Source organism: Zingiber officinale, chromosome 10B (assembly GCF_018446385.1).
Source record: "Zingiber officinale cultivar Zhangliang chromosome 10B, Zo_v1.1, whole genome shotgun sequence".
Classification (NCBI taxonomy): domain Eukaryota; kingdom Viridiplantae; phylum Streptophyta; class Magnoliopsida; order Zingiberales; family Zingiberaceae; genus Zingiber; species Zingiber officinale.
In genome coordinates, this window is record NC_056005.1 from 7,822,071 (window position 1) to 7,843,617 (window position 21,547).

General features: G+C 36.6%; 1 protein-coding gene and 2 pseudogenes across 1 annotated transcript; all 3 read left to right on the top strand.

Moving 5' to 3' along the window:
* The first annotated feature begins 15,506 nt into the window (after positions 1-15,506).
* Positions 15,507-16,298, top strand: LOC122028916 (annotated as a pseudogene).
* A 67-nt stretch (positions 16,299-16,365) lies between these two features.
* LOC122029763 (polyadenylate-binding protein 2-like) lies at positions 16,366-18,265 on the top strand. The gene is made up of 4 exons (XM_042588891.1): positions 16,366-16,499; positions 17,544-17,735; positions 17,840-18,075; positions 18,150-18,265. Exons 1-3 carry the CDS (start codon positions 16,416-16,418, stop codon positions 17,942-17,944), a joined length of 381 nt encoding a protein of 126 aa, XP_042444825.1. The 5' UTR covers positions 16,366-16,415; the 3' UTR covers positions 17,945-18,075; positions 18,150-18,265.
* On the top strand, positions 17,944-20,605 carry LOC122028917 (annotated as a pseudogene).
* Positions 20,606-21,547: the final 942 nt, after the last annotated feature.

The window sequence follows — 21,547 nt, forward strand, 5'->3', positions numbered from 1 at the left end:
AACTTATTTAAAAAATCTTTTAAAAACTTATTTAAAAATCTTTTAAAAACTTATTTAAAAATCTTTTAAAAAAACTTATCTTAAAAACTTATTTAAAAATATTTTAAAAACTTATTTAAAAATCTTTTAAAAACTTATTTAAAAATTGTTTTAAAAACTTATTTAAAAATCTTTTAAAAACTTATTTAAAAAACTTTTTTTTAAAAAAAATTATTTAAAAATCTTTTAAAAACTTATTTAAAAATCTTTTAAAAACTTATTTAAAAATCTTTTAAAAAACTTATTTAAAAATCTTTTAAAAAACTTATTTAAAAATATCTTAAAAACTTATTTAAAAAATATTTTAAAAACTTATTTAAAAAACTTTTAAAAAAACTTATTTAAAAATATTTTAAAAACTTATTTAAAAAATCTTTTAAAAACTTATTTAAAAAACTTTTAAAAAAACTTATTTAAAAATCTTTTAAAAACTTATTAAAAAAAATCTTTTAAAAACTTATTTAAAAAACTTTAAAAAAAACTTATTTAAAATTTTTTTAAAAACTTATTGAAAAAACTTTTTTTTTTTATAAAAACCTAACAGCGCCCTCGAGCGTCGATGGATAAATTCCCGCCGAAAACAACTAAGGCGCCTCGGACCCGGTCCGAGGCGCCTTAAACACCGCTTGGAGGCACATTCAATATCAAAATATGTAGTGAATAGAGAGTTCGCTGAACATTTTGCTCTCGCCGAAAATCTTGATCCAAGGCGCCTTAAACCTAGATTTCCACCCTTCAACTCCCTCAAATACCCTACAATGCCTCCTAGGTATACTCTAAGCTATCCCAAATTATCCTTTACATATTTTTAGTGCTTGTTTTCCAAATTTTTATGTATATGGTTGAAATTAGGAAGCGACGCAATGTTGCGTCCACCTCAGGTACTACCCCGCCCACTGACGCTAGATTCCCCACTGAGTAGCATAGGATTAGTTTTTCTCAGCATTCATATTCTGTCATTAAATGTAGATATCTAAATAGACTTTGTTTTACAACTTATTGCCCGTCCATCATACAGATGATTGCCCACTACCAGTTGGATAAACTGGTTTACTGCAGTCATGGAGTAAATAGAGATCTATGTGCCCAATTTTTCAACAACCTTGAAAATGTTGATGATTTGGTCTATTCCATCAGAGTTGATGGAAAAGACATCCAGTTTACACCTTCGCTATTACGCACTAGCTTAGAGCTTAGACAGTCAACATCCCCTTTCTTGTGCTACTCTTGTAGGAATCTGCCATTTGGCGTCCCCTACTCCCACATTACTCTAGATACACTCTATGAGTACTTTTTTGGTGGGGAGAGACCACTTGGAGTTTCTGATTTCAGGTCGATGTCTCTCAGGGTGCAGGATTACATCATGTATAGAGTTCTCACTGCATGCATTCTACCCATCACATCTCGGGACGTCCCGAAGATGCGTCCGTTCCATTCCTTCTTTTTGTATGCATTGTGTCATCATCTAGATATAGATATTGCATTACATATGTTCTCTAACATAGTTCATGTAGCTAGCCTTGTCACTTCCCGAGTTGTTCACATGCCCTACTGCCATGTGCTAACGTCTATCTTTTCGACGATAGAGGGCATAGATGTGACTCGGGGGGCGGTCCTTCCCCTTACCCATTATGATGAGTATGGGCTAGGTTCTCTTAGGTTAGTACATATAGATGTCACTGCTCAGGGGGTCCTAGTATGGGTGGGCAGGCCTCCACCAGTCGACCCAGCCGAGGATGAGCCAGTTGCTCCTGCCGAGGGAGGTGGTCTAGCCCCAGATGAGTTCTTTCTGCCGCTTGAGGGCCGAGAGGAGCTATTTGAGTTTTCTCATGAGCAGATATTTGGAGAGCCCCTCGATCCATCTCAGCCCTCAACCTCGTCATAGCCATCCACCTCCTTATCGGTCGAGGACTGACTCACACGTCTAGAGATTTACTCTGCTCAGACATGACGGCTTATCCTGGATGAGTTTCGCATGCTTTGCACAGAGATAGCTTCCGGCTTTGCCTCTCTTCGACAGGGACAACCTGCTCCCGAGCAGCCTAGTGCACCACCTCCAGCTGACGACCCTCCAGCTGATGATCCTACTTATTGATATTATCCTTTCGTGCCTTATACTTTGAACTTTAGACACAGACACTTTCATATGATATTCCATTATTATCTAGTTAAACTTTTGTTGATTAGAGTTCAGTTACTCAACCCAACCTTCTCCTTACTAGTTTATGTTATATTTCTACACATAGTAGACTCTTGCTTAGTCTCTTTTTTAAAATCTCTAGGAAAACATCTTCAAAATCCCAATTTTATTAGACTTTCAAAATTTGGACTTAGCCTAAGCACTAACCCTAGATATCATGTTCCCCTAGATTTTAGCCAGAGCATCTCACAAGTACACTAGGCTTAACTTGCTTGTGTTTGAAAGAAAAACTTAGAATGACGTGAGATGCATAGGGTACAACCTAGACTTCAGAATGTTTATCTTTGTGCATCGCAGTAAGTCTGAGTGTTAAATACCAAAAATACAGTAATCAAGTTAAGTGATCCTTCCTTAGTCAAATCTAACTGGATTCTCAACTTAACTTGACTAACCAAGTGAAAGATGTTACCCTCTAGGTAAGCAGTTAGTAGCTAATGGTTAGACATGTGGCCCAGGGGACTAAATGATTAACTCTAATTACTCATGCTTGGATTTTAGGACTACTTGAATTTAAATGAATGACCTTAACTTAAATTTTTATAAGTGAAGCTCCTCCCTCTTTCCAGCTAAAATTTAACTAAGTCTTTCAATCTAAATGTCTTTAAAAAATTATCTTTTCTTCAGAGCCTTTAAAATTCATCATTTCTCAGTTCAAAATCAAGATAAATGCTTTTCAAACTTTAGCCATCTCTTCTAAATAACATTTCCAAAGCTATTTGTGCTAAAGCATCTTTTTCAAATTTAGACTAAGTGTTTTCAAAAAAGGCTCATTAAAATGTTAGCTAAGTGACTTATGGCTGGTTTTAAATATTTTGATCAAATCCTTTAAAGATCTTCTTTGAATCCTTAACATTCACTTAGCTAAATGTTGTACAAAGAATTTAAGTATTTTTCTAAATGATTGTGTTTAAGTACTTCTAAACTTAACTAAGTAATTCTCAAAAAGCAAAAGCTTTTTAACTAAGTATCTTGATTAGCTAAAGTTTCAAAGTTGAAATAACTTATATTTTTACTTAGTTAAAATTCTTACAAGCTAAGTACTTTTCAAGCATGATTAAATATTTTTTCAAATCTAAGTACTCTGATTCATTTTACTCTACTTGTATTTTGATGTATGGCAAAGGGGGAGAGTAGAAAGTTCATAATTTATAAAGAAAATTAAAGAAAGAAAATTCATAAATTCAAAAATTAAGGGGGAGCATAAATTTAAAAATTAAGGGGGAGCCTTATATATTTTTTCTCTTATGCTTGTGATGTCAATTTGTTTATACGTGTGCTATCTCTACCTTTTCTTTACTATCTTTTACTTAACTTTGAATTTCGGTTGCCATAATAAAAAAGGGGGAGATTGTTGGTGTGGGAAGCATCCGGCGATCGAACCCAAGTTTTGATAATTTTAAAGGATTCAAAGTTAAGTGATTTTGTGATCTAACAGTTTAAATGAGTTTGCAGGAAAGTCCTAAGTGTACTTAGGCAAAAGTCCTAGCTGCGGTTAGGCAGGTGGAAAATCCTAGGGGGTGGTAACCCTATGCGGAAAGTCTTGGCGGGTCGAGAGCTTCAGGCAAAAGTCCTAGGGGGTGGTAACCTTAGGTGGAAAGTCCTGGTGTCGTGAACCAGGTGGAAGACTGGACAGGTCGGGGAGCGGGCGTCCAGCAGAAAGTTTTGAAGCATCGAGCGCTGAGCAAAAGTCCAATCGATCTAGCGGATCGTACTGGCAACAGGTAAATCTCCTGAGTAGAGTAGGTGAGGACGCGTTCCCTGCAGAGGGAACAGTAGGCATCGGGTTGACTTAGAGTTTCCGGTCGGAAATCCGAAGTCAGACCCGGACAGTCCGAAGACTGTCAATATTTTATTTATGACTATTATGTGCTAACTTTGTTTTGCAGGGTATGTGTTTGGGACTAACACATTTTGCAGAAACAATGAAGCAACCTTAAGCCTCAGATAAACAGTGCCCGAGGCGCCTCTATGAGCTTGGAGGCGCCTCAGGTGCAAAGCTGAAGGAAGCTGCACACCAAGCATGGAGGCGCCTCAGACTGAGCTGGAGGCGTCTTGGACCAGAGCTTGGAGGGGCCTTGGAGTGGCTTGGAGATGCCTTCGAGTGGATGAGGTGCGACCTGTTCTGTGCTGATCCACGCGGGCGACTCGGGAGGCTTGGAGGCGCCTTGGATGGTGTTGGAGGCGCCTCTAATAGTGCATAAAAGGAAGTCTCGAGGCAACACTCATTACAACAAGTTCACAAGTAATCTAGCTATCGTTTGCTGCTCAAAAGATGCCCTGAAGTGCTGTTGCAAGTCCCCGACGACCCAGAGCTCCAGTTTCAATATTTTTGTTGTCGGTATAGCGTTTTAATTATTGTTCTATAATACATATTTGTAACCTTGCACTTTTATAGTGAATTGCCCAAAGTAAACTCTCAACGAGCGTGGACCTTGGAGTAGGAGTCGCCCAAGGCTCCAAACCAAGTAAAACCACTTGGGTCCTTCTGTGTGTTTTATTATTTCCGCTACTAATTCTCGATTGTTTTACGAATCCGAAACGAGTGAAAGCCACGAGCAGAGGAGGGAAATCGACAGAGGCGAGAGGAAGAGGCGAGGCTTCCCTTGGCCACTGATTTTTATCCGTGAGGAAGTAGTAACCGTCGCGTGCGGCGTCAGTTACGAAAGGGAGGAGATGGCATCGCAAGGCTTAGGGCACGGGCACGCGGGGAGGAAACGAAGGAAAAATGAATAAAAGAAAGAAAAAGAAAAATAAAAATAAAAAGGAAACCAAACATTTCCTCGCTTAAATGAGGTAGTCTAAACAGGTTTTCCCGGGGCCTAATATTTACCCCTGTAACCTACACCATATGGTCTTCGCAAAATTCCCAAAAATTTCTAAAAATTCCGAAAAATTTCCTTATGGTGATTCACCCATTTTCGGTATTTTTCAATAGGAGACATCAAATATTTAACGAAATATTTTATTAGAATTAACTGTAAAATCTATTATAATAATCACACAAGTATAACATGACAAAAAGGACAGTCCAATGCATGAAGCTCCCATCATGCTGGGTTCCGGGGAAGGATTAATTATACGCAGCCTTATTCTGCTTTTTATAATAGATTATTTTTAGGATTCGAACCCGTGATATTTTAGTCATATGACAATAATTTTATCGTTGCACTATAACATAACATGACAAATTAATAAAATTATAATTCTCACCCATAAAAGCTACTCGTTCTCACTTAGAAAAAAATTTATAAATTATATTAACTCAAGCATTTATTAATCAATAATGCAAACTTCTAACATAGATCGAACAGACAAGCAGCGAGATTAATCTTCCATCCATCCAGCTTTATTTATCTCTCTGCTAGGCAAGGACAATAGCAACTAAAGTCGCAGCCAGCAAACCAACCACCGGGGACAAATCTGCTATATAGTTCAACCGGTTGTTCTGTTCCTTGAGACTTCTATTATGCACAAGATGATCCTTTAACCTTGTCTCGGTCACGGCTATCTTTACTTTAAGATCAGTAAGCTCTTGGAGTATGGGGTAGTCAGCGAGGATTTTAGATACGGGGACCCCAGCGGGCAACTTGTTCTGAGCATCAGCGGATTCTTTGTCGTTGGCTTTGTTCTTGCATACGGCGAGGGAGGTGGAAGAGGTGAGGGATTCGGCCATGAGAGAGGATAGATAGAACACGAGCCTATAAAAAGAAGAAGAGCTTTTAGGATTTTGGGTTTCAGTTAGCTTAGCGGTGGTGCAGAAAGATAGACACGAGTCTATAAAAAGAGGAGCTTTTAGGATTTTACGGTTTCGCTGGACGGTGGTGCGGATAGATAGAACATGAGCCTGAAGAGACGGATGATTTAAGGAAAGGTTATTAAAATATATAAAATTGGATAAATTATTATTTTTTTAATTTAACATACTTTTCAAAAAGAAACAGCCGATGCACTAAACTTCGTCGATCAAGAAGAATTTATTTTTTAAATAAGTGTTGTTGATTTGCAACAAATAATTAACACATTTTTTTTTTAATTAGATGAGCCTTTGTTGTTATTTACAATTTTTTTTTGTTGGGTTATGACAGAAACTATATTGGCCCTTTATTTACTACACAAATTAAGGGCGATGGAAAGATATGCTTGCAGGCTATCGACGTTCAAGAATAAACTCGATAGCGCATATGTAAATCCGAATCTAATTTTAATTTTCCTATTTACTAAATCGATGCATAATTTTATTCCTAAAAGTCTAAAAAAATTGGCACATTGCCAAACACTTGTTAAAATTCTTACGTAGATTTGCAATAATAAATTTTATCGTATTTTTGCTGAATGGAGTTAAAATCTTGAGCAACGAACCACCGCTAACGACTCGTCACTGGTCGTTCAGTCATGATGCATCGTCGTGACAGTTGAGCAACTTCCACAAAATTCCAATGAGATTTGTGGCAATTACCGGCTGATCCACGTGGGCTTACTGTGCCCTGATCGATCAAGACGTGCATTTAGCGTTCATAAGACGTGCATTTGGGTGAGTGTCCTCCGGCCGGGCCAACCATTTCAACCGTACTACCAATTCTCAACGTGTGGGACTAATGTCTCATCCAGATATTGCTATGCTAAATGACGTTTTGTATATGATCGTGAGCGATATGTATACATGGTATTGTCATCTCGATTTCTTTAAAAAAAATAATTTTTTATTCTCTCTCCCTTTCCGCATTCTATTCAAAATATCAACGAACGAATTTTTCAAATTCTAAATTTCCCTTGCCACTCTCTCTCTCTCTCTTGCCTCTTCCTTCATCGTCATCTTCTGTTGCAGTTGACTGAAGCTCCCTAAATTGCGAGTCGAACACAAAGGTGACATTGGTGTAAAAACCACCCGATCTTCTCCATTTTCAATCGTAAACCTTTCCTCTCCACCATTTATTTTTCAACTTTGTATAATAATTTTTTTACACCATATATATATCCTACAAAGCACAAACCCTAGCTGTTATGCTACCAATTTTTTGCTTATATAATGTGCAGGTAACTTGTCATACATCAATTCCCATATTGCATAACCAATGGATAATTGTTTCATTTTAAGTTGTAATTCTCAACCGTGATCCTAAAGGAATATTAGAAGGAAGGAATGATTTATACTATAATGTATAAGGCTGATGCCTGCTACAAATGCCTACAATGCCTTTACTTTGCTGCTACACGTTGTAGCAGTTACTTTGACAGTTAACTGCTACACCTTATAGCAGCTAACTGTCCATGTAACTGTTACAACGTGTAGCAGTTAACTTGGAACTTTAGCTGCTACAACGTTGCAGCAACTACTTCCACAGTGATAGTTGCTACAACGTTGTAGCAACTACTTCCACAATGATAACTACTAGTATTGTTCGCTTATGGAGTGGTCTAAGTTTGTCCAAAATCCTCTATTCATGAAGAAGAGCCTCAGGAATGCCCTGAGGAATGCTCATGGAGTAACCATAGAATGCTCATCTCGACGAACTTCTCCCATCCTAGACCAAGAATGAGAGATGGAAAACAACAGATGCAATTTGGGGGCTCAGATCATTGTGTATGTTAATCAAGGATGATCACTCATGGAGAGCATTGTGGACATAGTTTGGCTAATATGAAATTGACATTGTACAATATGAGAACAATGTGAGCACTCACAGAGATTCAGAATACTGTGAACATTGTGTTCAATATTACACTTACGATATAATCAAAATATAATTTTATTGATAATATTTTGTCAAGTTAGTATAAATGTATTGTATAACTGTTGTAAGGTAATTACACAATATATTTTTACTTTCTCCCCCGTGCATGATAATATATATTAAGATTAGAGGGATTTACAACTTATATTTAAAAAACTTACCATCGAATGATTTGTGGGAAATGATGTTTGCCAAGTTTTCTACAAACTATATTACTAAAAATTGGTAAAAAAAAAAAAGTTTATTTGGAGTGTCAAAGTTGCTGCTACAACATGTAGCAGCTAATAGGGTAGCTGTTATAATGTGAAGCAGCTATTTTAGGGCAGCTGCTACATTAGGTAGCAGCTACTGTCGGATAGCTACTACAAGATATTGCAACTACCCGATTGATAGTTGAAACATATTATAGCAGTTATAACTTGAATCATAAACCATTAAAATATATCAAACTTGCGAACAATAATACTGGACATAAAAAATTAAAACACATACAAATATAAATGTCTATTATTCATAACTAATTTGTTCAAAAGCTAATACATCATAGAAGATTTAAAGGTAGAAGACCTATAAACACTACAACTTCAATACCATATCTAATCTTCATCATAAATTTGCAGAAAATCTAACTGTTGCTCTATCTCTTCCAATTCATCTTTGAGTTTTCTAAATTTTTCAATCCTCGAAAGTTTTCTCTTTGATTTTGAACTTGATACTATATTTATGGATGTACACAAACTTTCTTTTCCTCTTAATGTAATGAAGGTATTCTCTAGATTTTTATCATTGTAGACTTCAAAAGCTCTTATTGCATTTTGTTTACTCTCGAAGGACCGGTGTATAATGCCCTTAAACCGATTACCTTGTGTAGATGCTTCTATCTAGGTGTTATAAACACTCGGCCGACGTCCAATAAGGACAACATATGTTTTCCCTATATTAATTAAATAGATCATTTAGAATCACAAAAAAAATAATATATTAGGATGAGAGAGAATTAAAACTTAAATTAAAATGACTTCAAAATATAACTGCTATACGTTGTAGCAATTATCTGTCCAAGTAGCTTCTACAACGTGTAACAGATAAATTTTCAAGTAGCTGCTCCACGTCGTAGCAGCTTATTGTCCAAGTAGCTGTAACAACGTGTAGCAGTTATGTCTTGTACGTTATAACATAAATCCTAATAATATATTAGGATTAAAGATAATTAAAGCTTAAATGATTTTAAATAATGTTTTACCAAGTTGGTATTCATTAAAAGAAAATGCTTAGGGGTACTATCTGTAAGAAAATGTAGCTGCTACAAAAATATTACATCACCCAAACAAAATTTAAATTTATAAAAAAAAAATACTTCAGAATGAAAGAAAAGATTACTTCCCAAATATTTTTTAATAGTATTTATGCTACAACAACACAACGTACAAGCTCTAGTGACTTACCTACTGTCCCCAGGGCGTAGCACAGATGGGGAGTGCATGGTTCTATAGCCGAAAGGTCTAGGGGTCGATCCCCGGGGTGTCACTGCCTGGGGTTAACGTCTCCGCCATGCAGTTTCCACCTGTGTACCTGCATTTACCTCCCTCCATATCTGTGGGACCGGCTCTAGGGGGGCCGCTGATGTGACGGTTCCACATTTTTTTTTCTAGTGACTTACCTACTGCTGCATGTTTTAGCATAAATCCTAAAATTGAAATGACTTACCATCGAATGAAATGTGAGAAATTGAAGCTCCCCAAATTGACAAATTTGCTATAAATTATATAACCAACAAAATTAAATACTATATAAAAAAAGATTATTAAGATTATAAGATGGTACGTTGTAGGCTTCAAAAACACTTATTACTTCTTGTTTACTCTCGAAGAACTGGTATATAGCGCCCTTAAAATGATTAACTTATGTAGATGCTTTTATCTATGTGTCATAAATATTCGGTTGACGTTCAATAAAGACAACATATGTTTTTCTCTATATTAATTAAACAAATCATTTAGAATCATGTATAAATAATATGGCAGCTAGCTGTGGAAAAGGTTGTTTGGGGTGACGAAGTAGCTGCTACAATGTTGTAGCAACTATCATTCCAAGTAGCTGCTACAACGTTGTAGCAGCTAACCGTCGAAGTAGTTGCTACAACGTTATAGCAGCTAGCACTGTGGAAGTAGTTGCAACAACGTTGTAGCAACTAAAGTTCCAAGTTAGTTGCTAAAAGGTGTAATAGTTAACTGTCAAAGTAGCTACTACAACGTGTAGTAGCAAAGCAAAGGCGCTGCAGGCATTTGTAACAGACGTTGATCTTGCATGTTGTAGCATAAATGCTTCCTTCCTTCTAATATTCCTTTAGGATCATGGTCAGGAATTATAATTTAAAATGAAACTGTTAGAGTGTATACTAAAAGTCTAGCTTTTGTATAAACATTTATTTTAAAATAAAAGAATCACATTGGTCAATATCTACATTTATTTGTTAAATGTAATTGTTCAATTAATTTATATAGTAGACAACATGGTGTGTGGTGTCACACACAGAAGATCATGTTGTCGGTTCTTTATAAATTATAAATAGTTGCTCACGACTAAGATGGAAAGGAACAAACCATCGGAATAGTCGTAGTGTAATTAAGTATTAGTTTATCTTGATTAATAAATTACACTGGTACACTCTAAGTGTATTGAGTAGGACCATTTTAGGTAAGTTCTTTTTGTACTGACTTAATAAAAGAACTAGACCTTAGTTATTATGGAAGTTTGTTCTCTTAATCCTAATATAATAACAAGCACATATATTTAATATTTATTTCTTTGACTTATCAAAGGGTGAGGTTTAGCTCGATAAATCAATATGCCCGATAAGTTGGGAAATGATATTACTTATAGTGTGTTGTTGATTATAGAAGGAATCTGTGTCCTAGTTATCTAGGTTGAGAATGTCCCCAAGAGGAGCTCATAAGGATTGTCATGTTAAACCCTGCAGGTGGACTTAGTTCGACATGACAATGAAGTTGAGTGGTACTACTCTTGGAGCTAGATATTAATTAAGTGAGTTGTCAGTAACTTACTTAATTAGTGGGCATTCATTATCTTAAACACAGGGAGACTAACACACTCATGATAAAAAGGAGCTCATAATATAATTTGGGATTGGTGCGGTAGTGTGATAATAACTCTCTGGTGGAATGAGTTATTATCGATGAACTTGAGTTGTGTGTTCGGGGCAAACACAGGATACTCAAGCTCATCGGAAGGCCAAAACCAATTTCTCCTCTTGGTCCCTGTCGTAGCCTTATTAAAGCCTCAAGTCCATCCAAATATAAGCCCATCTTGGTGTCAAAGAAGGGGGTCAGTCCAATGCTTGGTGACCAAACAAGGGTCGGCCACATCCTCTTCTATAGGGGTCGGCCCTATTGTTTGGTGACCAAACAAGTAGGGGACGATCACATTAATCAAATAAGGAGGGTTGTTTTGAATTTTTAAAATATTCTCTTTGTAGAAAACTATAAGTTTTAAAAGAGAGATTTTAATTTTAAAAACTTTCCTTATTTGAATTAGGCCACATGTTTTAAAAGAAAGTTTAAAATTTTTAAAACTTTCCCTTTTTAACCATCCTCATGGTTTAAGAAAAAAAGGAAGAGAAGTTTTAAAATTTAAATTTTCTATCACCATGTTAAAAAAGGAAATTTTATAAGAGAAGTTTTAAATTTTAAAACATGGTTTTAATTTTTTAAAACTTTCCTTTTTTTAACTCCTACTTTAGGAAATTAGAAGAGAGCTTGTAAAATTTCATAAGGGTTTATAAGATTTTATAAAAAATTATTTTTCCTTTTTATTTCTTGATGAGGTGGTTGGCCGCCTTGCTTGGTGGCCAAGCAAGGGGTCGGCCAAAAGAAAAACAAATAAAAGGGAAAAGGAAAAACAAGAGGAAGATTTTATTTTTTGTAAAAATTCTTCCCTTATTTGCCTTGGGCAAGTAATATATAAAAGAAGGGGTGAGGAGGCATCATGAGACACAACTCTTATTCTATTGCTTGAGGTTCTCTTGGTGTGGTCGGCCCTCTCTCTTTTCCCTTTCCCTTTGCTCTCTTCTCCTTGGTGGTGGTGGTGGTCGGATTTTAGAGAAAGAGGAAGAAAGCTCTTGGGTGATGTTCATCTTGGAGGATCGTCGCCCACACGACGTCCAAGACGAGGCGAGGAATACGGCAGAAGATCTCGAGGTCATTAGCATACAAAGAGAAGGTATAATTAGCAATTGTATCATGCTAGTTATTTCTTTTTGTAAGAATTCCAAACACAAGAGGCATTAGATCTAGTTTTTCGAATTAATTTTTCGAGTTTGTGTTTTCTTCTTCGAATTTGTGATTTGATTGTTCTTTTTGGTTAACCTAGAGTTATTTAAGGAAATTAAATATTAGCTTTCCTTAAAAGGCTTTGTCTAGGCGGTGGTGGTTGCTCTCATATCCAAGAAGGTCATGTGTCTCGCCATGCAGTCCTGGAAGCCAATTTTGGAAATTAATATTTAATGGAATTAATAACATAGGTGTATTTGAATCAATAGTGTTAAATTCCGCTTACGATTCAAATCTAAACCATTAAGAACAGATAAGTTAAATTTGGAATCAATGATGTTAAGTTCCATCTATGATTCTTAATTTAACTTCTAAAAAATACAATAGGTTATTTAAGGAAAGGTTCGACACTTGTACAAAATTTTTGTACAGTGGAACCGGTATGATTTTCCTAGGACTAACCAATAGAAACAACCCTCTATTAGTTATGAAATGTAAGAATTGATGTTTAGCAAGTTACCTACACATTTCATAACCAAAAAACTCATAGCATAGCAGCTAGGGATTGTGCTTTGTAGGATATATATATGGTACAAAAAATTATTATATAGAGTTGAAAAATAGACAATGGAGGGGAAAGACTTACGATTGAGAATGGAGAGGGGTGACTTTTACACCAGCGTTGCCTTTGTGTTCAACGCGCTGTTTGGGGAGCTTTAGTCAGCTGCGACAGAAGACGACGGTGAAGGAAGAGGTGAGAGCGGCGAGGGAAATTTAGAATTTGGAAAAATTCACTCGTTGATGTTTTGAATAGAAGGTGGAAGGAGAGAGAGAATAAAGTGAATATTTTTTACAAAGAAATCGAGTTGGCAACGCCATGTATGCGCGTCGCTCATGGTCGTGCACAAAGCGTCGCTTAGCATAGCAACTCTCTCTCTCTCTCTCTCTCTCTCTTTATATATATATATATATACACACACACACACACACACACACACACAACTACAATGTTATAGCAGCTACTTCCACAGTGATAGCTACTACAATATTGTAGCAGCTACTTCATCACCCAAAAAACTTTTTTCACAGCTAGCTGCTATATTAGTTATACGTGATTCTAAATAATCTATTTAATTAATATAGGGGAAACATATGTTGTTGATATTGGACATCAATCGGGTGTTTATGACACCTAGATAGAAGCATCTACACAAGTTAATCGTTTTAAGGGTGTTATACACTAGTCCTTTGAGAGCAAACAGGATACAATAAGTGCTTTTGAAGCCTGCAACGTACTATCTTACAATCTGAATAACCTTTTTTTTATAATATTTAATTTTGTTGGTTATATAATTTGCAGCAAACTTGCCAATTTGGGGAGCTTCAATTTCCCACATTTCATTCGATGGTAAGTCATTTAAATTTTAGGATTTATACTAAAATGTGCAGTTGCTACTTCGACAGCTAGTTGTTACACGTTGTAGCAGCTACTTCAACAGTTAACTGTTACACATTGTAGCAGCTAGTTGCAAACTCCAAACACCCTTTTCTTACCATTTTATTGTTATATAATTTGTAGGAATCTTGCCAAACATCCTTTCACACAATTCATTCGATGGTAAGTCGTTTCAAAATTAGTTGTAATTCCCTCTAATCCTGTTATATATTATTAGGATTTATAATACAACGTACAAGCCCTAGCTGCCACAACGTGTAGCAACTGCTTCGACATTTAGCTGCTACGTATAGTAACTAATTTGATAGTTAGCTACTGATGCGTGTAGATTATATATGTTATTTTATACTATTTGACGCACATCTACTTATATTTCATGTTTATGATCTATGTGTTTTGCACCCTTTTCTATTATATTTCAATATAATTATTACTTTACGTCCAGAGATTTGCTCGGTATTTGATTTCACTTTCAGGAGCAGTTTGGAGCGGAAAAGGATGCTAAAGACGCAAAAGAAGATCAATTGAGAAAACCATGACTCAATCTTGTCTTCCCCATGGAGAGAAAAGTCAAGGAATGAGTGTCCAAGTCGAAGGAGCGCAAGCAACAATCATTTTAGAACCAAATTGGACATGGCCATGCTTTAAGGCACGTCCAAGTGAAGCTCCAGAAAGTGGTCGTGCCTAAATGACATGACCAAGGAAGTAATGAAGACCTACCTGTGTCAAATGGCACGACCAGAAAGAAGAAAACAACACAAGAAAAGGGGAAGCCGACCCTTGAGGCATGACTAGAGAACTCATCTCGTGCAGAATCTGCTTAAGCCGTGCCAAATGGCACGGCCAAGAGCCTGTCTACACCAACTTCCAGAGCAGAAATGGACCTAGCCATGCCTTTAGGCACAACCATGCTTACAAAATGCAGGTTCGAAGTTCCGGTCGTGCTAAATAGCACGGCCAAGAAGGACTGAGCAGAGTAAGCTCTGTTCTGACCGTGCTAAAAGGCACAACCAGGTTCCCAGAGCCAGAGCCAGAGCCAAGTTGGCTCTAGCAGTGCCAAATGACACTGCTAGACAATCAGGTGCGGCATGGTCGTGCCGAGAGGCACGACCACCCCGTGCCTCACCTCTATTTAAAGGGCACCTCATCTCCTTTCAAGGGGAGGAGGTCCAAGGCGAGAAGGGACCATCTAGTTTAAATTCTTGTACTCTGAGGCATCATCTGGGCGATCTGAGACCATCCTTCTGCTCTATACTCATTGGTACTCCAAGATTTTCATCCAAGGGCTTCACTCGACATCAAGGATAAGTCACTACAAAAAAAACCTCATTCAAAAACACTCAAACGACAATGGTTTTATACCAAATCATTATCTTTTTGCCTTTTAACAACGGTTTTAACAAAAACCTTTGTCTTTTAGTAATTTTTTTGGCCTATGACAATGGTTTTTAAAAGCCGCGCGTTGTCTATTTATGTTTTTTGGGGCTACGACAACGGTTTTTAAAGGCTATGACAATAGTTTTTTAAAACTGTTGTCTATGTGTGCTTTTTTTGGGATTACGACAACGGTTTTTAAAAACCGTTGTCTATTAAGTGTTTTTGAATGCCGTTGTTTTTTTTTCTTTCGTCGCTTTTTCCCCTTCGCCATTTTTTGCCGTTGCGTTTTTTCTTTCCCTCTCCCCGAAATTTTTTGCTGCCATATTCCATCCCTTTACCTTCTCGATCCAACCTACGATCTCTTCACACCGGCGAACCACCGAAAATAGGTCGCCTGACCTCCCTTCAGTTAACCCATAGACCGTAGCAGCAAGCCCACCCGCCGCCCCTTCTCCTTTCCTCTCCAAGCCCTAAACCCATCGCCCCTTCTTTGCCCCGCCTCTTCCCTTCTGCCGTCCGCTTCCACCACTCTGTTTCCACTACCACTCTACACCTCTGACTGCACACTCGTAGGTCCTCCCTCTTCCCCCGCCTCTTCCGCCTCCACCCCTGCCGTCACAACCACTATCTCCGTCGGAGACAAACTTCCTGACGCCAACCTCTCCTACTTCGTCTCCGATGGGGAGCTCTAGACGGTCACCATCTCTGATCTCACCAAGAGCAAGAAAGCCATCTTCTTCACCGTCCTGGGGCCTTTACGCCGATGTGCTCGCAGAAGCACCTCCCTGGATTTGTGGAAAAGGATGGGGAGCTGCATGCCAAAGGCGTGGACACCATTGCCTGCATCTCGGTCAATGACACTTTCGTGATGCATGCCTGGAAGAAGGATCTCAACATTAGGGATGAGGTTTTGCTACTCTCCGATGGAAACAGGGAGTTCACCTTGGCACTCGGGGTGGAGTTGGATCTGTCAGACAAGCCCATGGGCCTAGGCGTCCGATCCCAGCACTATGCGTTGCTGGCAGAAGATGGGGTTGTCAAAGTGCTTAACTTGGACACCATTACCCTGCTAGGGCCTCTGATGTGGGACTCAAGTTCCATGTGTTAAACCTCTTTATACTAGTGCTCGTACTCGTGATTCACTTTCTTCCTGATATATCTCAACATTGTATCTTTCTAGTATAGCATGGCAGTAAGGAAGTATTTATATTGCATTTTGGTTTTTTTTGGTTGGTTAAATAATGTAGTCCAATTTTTCTTTCTAGGTCTAAGATTTTGTTTCTGTTTCTTTTTTTTCTAAAAAGTCTTGGACCAATTGTCTTATGCATTATATAGAGCCTAGTGGACCTGCAACAAATCAATCAAGTAAAGAAGAGGCTGATTCCCACTTGATATTTGTTGGCAATGTGAGTTTTTCAGCTGTATTTTTTATATGATTGTGTTTGTGATTTTAGTTCTCTGCTGTCTAATTGTTGCTACTGGTTTACTGTGGGCATCACATGATATTTGCATATAATTTGATATTGTTGTCTTCTATATCTTGGATTGTTTCTTAGTGGACCCTTGAGCCTTATTTATCCATAATTCTATGGACTAATCAAATTAGTTAAATTCACAATGTTTATTTTTCAGGTTATTGAATATTTTTCCTATATCTACAAATGTTGTCTTAGGGACCTCTATTTAGATACACTACTTCAAACTATAATGATGTTGCTGTGGATGTTAGATTCTGGTATTATTTGGCATATTAATGCTTTGATTTACCTTCCCTCTTTTTCTTTTTTGGTGTTGTATTACTTAAATGTGGTAGATGCAAAGAGTGCCTACTATAATATTCAAGTTCTCAAAAGTGTGTTTGTGCTCATTAGAAGTTTGATAATTTGTACTAACATTGTTATGGTTTGGTTGAATTTAAGTGGTTCAAAGATTAAAATTTGGCATTATTGTCCTTGTACCAGACATCTTCAATTCATCTTTATAGTAGATCCAATACAAAAGTTATGTCCTATAAGATTGTACAGAGTAACATTGAACTCCAGTTACCGTTAGCTTGTACTTGAAAAAATTACCAAAGAAAAAAAGGGAAAAGGATTATTTAAAACAAAGAATTATTTGAAATATATATATATATATAGACCCCCAAGTTACTGAGGATTCTCGACTTGCACCTTATTAGAATTTTGTAATATATAGTCTATGCTAAGGCTATCTTTTTTGTTTGATACTTGTTCCGAATTAGATAGGGTTGTTGTCTTCTATTAGATAATTTTGGTTTCTTATTCTTAGCATCAACAATCACACTGTAACTATTTGTCAATGATTGTTATGTTTTATACATATAGAATTCTTCTGAAACCTCTAACAGCAAGTGATTTAGTAGCAACATCTTGAGTTGGGAAAGTCACTACTAGATTGATACTCATGTTGATATTTCTATTGAACTGTAGGTTGATTATGCTTGCACCCCTGAAGAGGTTCAACAGCATTTTCAGTTGTGTGGTACTGTTAACAGAGTCACCATTCTCACTGACAGAAACGGTCAGCCAAAGGGTTTTGCTTATGTCGAATTCTTGGAAGTTGAGGCAGTCCAAGAAGCCTTTCGATTGCATGAGTCTGAGCTTCGTGGTCGTCCAATCGAGGTTTGTCTGTTTAATCTCAAGTATTTTTCTTACCAGCACACTTTTAAATTCTTATTAACAACAACGTTGGTTTTTCTAACAACAAGATGAATGCTTTGTTTCAGGTTGCCGCCAAACGAACCAACGTTCCAAGGGTGAAGCAGTTCCGTCCTCCGCGACATAATCCCTACCAGATGTATCCATATAGCAGGCCTCACATGCCATCCTGATGTTGAGGTTTGTGGACAAAGAAGCAGTCGCAGTTACCAGTGTGTCTCGGAATGCAACTTTCTACAATGGACCAAGCTCTACGGACTTCATAAATGTCCATGACATTTTTCTTGAATGTGATCATGATTCAGTAAGCTTCCAGAAGATAATATAGTGTTGTTTGATCAAAGATTTTGATGCATTACTTTTACTGCCTTTGTTTAGATCATATACCTTGGGAAGTCTGTTGAACCAACAATATATGATCTTTTGGGTGATCAAGAGGTTTGTAATCTGGATTTTTCTGAAAACTTTGTAATATCTTCTTGGTTATTTTTGAATCTTTCTGCCACAATTTTGCAATGCAAGTTGAAATCTACTTGTTGAAAAATGGAAAACCATCATGGACGAAGAAGAAGTTTCTTTGCTCCAAAGTCAAGTCTGTCTTCATTGCTGTCGCATACAACTCATGCAGAAGTGTGAATTAATTTTTTTTTGTGTATTGTGGTTGATATAATTTTCCTGTTCATGTTGGGTTAGGTTATATTTTTCTTTGCCAATCATTTTTTGGACCTCAGAGATATATTGTATATTTTCTATGACAATCTTGCCAAAAGATAAGGGTCCTGGAATAATGAAGCTTGATGTCAATTGGTATTTAGCCAATAAATTAAAAATGCCATTAGATTCAATTCACTCTAAATTTATGCTTGTGTATGGTTGACTCTGATGAGATTTAGCAAATTGATGACTTTTTAAATATCTTTGATATTCATATAACAGCAGTTTAACAATTATACTGCTTGTTTTGGGTGGTACAACAACTTATCTTAGTATTTGTGTCTTTAATCTGTATGTGCAGTTTTCAGATATTAGAACTTTAGGTTCAGATTATAGCATCTCGACATATGAAGGACGAAAAAAAGCCATCGTTTTTGTAGATCGCTGCCCCTGATTGTAAGATTGTTGATGTTTCTGTTGAAATTTCTTGGAATAATTATTTGCAATCTATAGCTAGTTGATGATCTTTCAACTTTACAGATAGAGGATCCTTTCAAGCGAATGGAAAATGCTGCTAGAACAGTCTGCTGGGTTGAACTACCTAAGATATCAAATGCATTTCAGAATGCGCACAATAAGCTTTTGTCTGGTTCGGTGCTCTTTGATCATGACTCCTTGCTCTCTTTTGACTAGGCCTTTCCTTGCTTCTAAGTTTTGCGAGCAACAATCGTCAACACATTGCATTTGTTTTATTTGATTATGTGAAAGATAACATTTTCTTTAATGCAAGAACGTGACTTGTTCATTCGACTACGTATATAATTTTGTTTACTTCTTTTAGTGGTCTAGGATTAAATTAGAGAAACTGTCTACGTATATAATTTCTATTTACTTCTTTATTGTCTCACAGTGAAGTGTTGTGCACAACTTGATATTTTTATTTGTTGATAAATATCAATTGGCTGAACCTTTTAGCTTTAATTTTTTTCCTTTCCTTGTTCGCTTTATTATTATATGTCATAGTTATTACAGGTGATCAAAAGTAGATATGTGAGACTGCCTTGGTTTAGTTTCATAATGTTGTTTGACAAAGCATGTTTTCAGGATGAGTAAACAGTACCTTGCCAATGTTGGCCTCTAGATCAATGGAAAGGTGAGTACGTGGAAGGTCGATCTATTTTTCTTGTTCTGCTTTGTGTTAGTAAGGCTTAATTCATAGGTTGGAGGAAGGGACACAGTTCTTGTCGATGCATTGTCAAGGCGCATTCCTCTTGTTAGCGACCAACCAACTATAATATTTGGTGCTGACGTAATACATCCTTATCCTGGGGAAGATTCTAGCCCTTCTATCGCAGTTGTAAGTAATTTTGCCAATCTTCATTTCTTGCTCTATGTATAGTTGCCTTGATGTATCCTTACTATCTTGATTACATTTGGTTTATCAGGTTGTTGCGTCTTAAGACTGGCTCGAGGTGACAAAATATGTTGGATTGGTCTGTGCTTAGGCCCGTCAATATTAATTCAAGATATGTTTAAGGTCTGGCAAGATTCTCAACAAGGAACTCTTACTGGTGGCATGATAAAGTATGAAATACAATCTAAAATCAGTTTTAAATAGAATGTTGGTTTTCTTTTCCAATTTACCTGCCTAAGTAGAACATCTGCCATGCAATATTCAGGGAGCTACTTATTTCCTTCAAAAAGGCTACTAGATAAAAGCCTCAACGGATTATATTCTACAGGTATGAATCTTTGGAAAACTTAAAAAATACTTGATTGTTTAGATTAATATAGCAAGTTGTACATTCAGGGATGGAGTGAGTGAGGGTCAATTCTATCAAGTTCTACTATATGAACTAGATGCGATCAGAAAAGTAAATTTTCCAAGAATTTATACTACGATTCTTGTTTCAGTGTTTTTGTACTCAACATTCCATTTGTGTTTCATGCCTGTGCCTCTCTAGAACCAAACTATCAACCTCCAGTGACTTTTGTGGTGGTCCAAAAACGTCATCACACTATACTGTTTGCTAACAGTCACGGTGACCACTAATTTGTTAATAAGAGTGGAAACATATTGCCTAGTTAGTTTAGTTGATAGCATGGATGCATCATTTTCAAGATAATTCTATTTTGTATATTTTTTTTAAACCTTGTTTTCTCAATGGAGCTTTCCATCCTTGAAATTCCAGGGACTGTTGTCGATTCTAAGATAGGCCATCCTACTGAATTTGACTTCTACTTGTGCAGCCATGCAAGCATTCAAATAACTCATCTCACAACTAATACCTTTTGTATGATGTACTTATTCAGGTAACTGTTGTAAAAACATATGTGTGTTTATTATTTTTTCAGAACAAGATTTTTCATACATATAATAGTGTATTTTTTTTAATATCAATAGGTTGTTGATCTCCTAGTGCCTTATCAAAGGGGTAGAAAGATTGGACTTTTTGATGGAGCTGGTATGGGGAAGACTAGATTTATTAGGGAACTAATGATCAACAATATTGGAAAAAGTTGGCATGAAAGAATCAGCAAGCTGGAAAGAGGATTCCAATGAAATCCTACAAGTTGAAGATTGTGATGGGATTTGGGTTGACAATAATTAAGTGCAATCCTACATGACATGAACCACCATCACAAGTTTCTAATCTTTTGGCTATTGTTCATTAGTTGCAAATGGAGTTTATTTGTTTATTTGTATTGGGATAAATTTTATTTGAATATGAGACATGTTTTTTCTTTTGTGATTGTAATTCTTGTATAAGCAACATTTTGAATGATATTGATGTGGGGAATATTCTTTCTTGATTATGATTCTTTATTATATATTTAAATTGAAATTTGATATATTAGTATTAAAAGATAATAATTTAAAAGACAACAGTTTAAAATTGTTATTGTTGTCTATCACACTCAAAGACAACGGTTAAAAACCGTTGTCGTAGCCCCAAAACCGATTGTAACTGGCAGTAAAAATGCTCTAAATAACAATGGTTTTAAACCGTTGTCTTTTCATTCAAAGACAACGGTTTAAAACCGTTGCAAAACTATTGTCTTTTCATTCAAAGACAACGGTTCAAAACCGTTATCGTAGCCCCCCACTTTTAATAACACTG